Here is a 1,191-nt window from a genome sequence, read left to right as displayed (position 1 = left end):
GGCATGGCCGTGGCATGACTTACTGTGGAGGTGGCAGCTTCCTGCTGGGGGAGAACACGAGTGGTGGATCTGGAAAGGCCACGAGGACACGGCGGGGACGTCACGGGGCGAGCAATGAAAACGGGACCATGAGGTGACAGATGGGCACCCCCCGGCCCTGCCAGCCCCCCAAACCTGTGCCAGGCCCGTGCCCAGTGCCACACCACCCCTGGGAGCGCTGGGATCACCGGGATGGCCAGGATCGCTGGGATAACCAAGATGGCCGGGATCCAAAACGGGACCATGAGGTGACAGATGGGCACCCCCCGACCCTGCCAGCCCCCCAAACCCGTGCCAGGCCCACACCCCGTGCCAGGCCATCCCCGGGAGCGCCAGGATGCGCCGGGATGGTCGGGATCACTGGGATCACCAGGATCACTGGGATGGCCAGGATCCAAAACAGGACCATGAGGTGACAGATGGGCACCCCCCGACCCTCGGGCAGCCCCCCAAACCTGTGCCAGGCCCATGCCCGGTGCCACACAGCCCCTGGGAGCGCCGGGATGGCCGGGATGGCTGGGATCACCGGGATGGCTGGGATCACCAGGATTTCTGGGATCACCAAGATGGTCAGGATGGCCAGGATCACCGGGGTGGCTGGGATCACCAGGATCACTGGGATGGCCGGGATCGCTAGGATGTTTGGGATCACCAGGATGTCCGGGATCACTGGGATCACCGGGATGGCCGGGATCACCAGGATCACCAGGATGTCCGGGTCACCAGGATGGCCGGGATCACCGGGATGGCTGGGATCACCAGGAAGGTCGGGATCACCAGGAGGGCTGGGATCACCAGGATGGGCGGGATGGCCAGGATCACCGGGATGGGCGGGATCACCGGGATGCCCAGGATCACCAGGATCACTGGGATGGCCAGGATCCCCAGGATCACTGGGATGGCCAGGATCACCAGGATCACTGGGATGGCTGGGATCCCCAGGATCACCGGGATCCCCAGGATCACTGGGATGTCCAGGATCCCCAGGATCACTGGGATGTCCAGGATCACCAGGATCACTGGGATGGCTGGGATCCCCAGGATCACTGGGATGGCTGGGATCCCCAGGATCACTGGGATGTCCAGGATCACCAGGATCCCCAGGATCCCCAGGATCACTGGGATGTCCAGGATCACCAGGATCACCGGGAT

General features: G+C 64.6%; 1 protein-coding gene across 1 annotated transcript; it reads left to right on the top strand.

The window, feature by feature from the left end:
* Nucleotides 1-6: 6 nt before the first annotated feature.
* Nucleotides 7-1,164, top strand: LOC108492000 (collagen alpha-1(IV) chain-like; the record flags this gene model as incomplete). The annotated part of the gene is given in 2 exon segments (XM_017803782.1): nt 7-909; nt 912-1,164. Coding segments are annotated over 2 exon segments (655 nt in total), but the record flags the coding sequence as incomplete, so codon positions are not given.
* Between the last annotated feature and the right edge of the window lie 27 nt (nt 1,165-1,191).

The sequence above is a fragment of the Lepidothrix coronata genome, unplaced genomic scaffold (assembly GCF_001604755.1).
Source record: "Lepidothrix coronata isolate B3197 unplaced genomic scaffold, Lepidothrix_coronata-1.0 Scaffold4046, whole genome shotgun sequence".
Lineage (NCBI taxonomy): Eukaryota > Metazoa > Chordata > Aves > Passeriformes > Pipridae > Lepidothrix > Lepidothrix coronata.
This window is presented reverse-complemented; position numbering and strand designations above follow the sequence as displayed.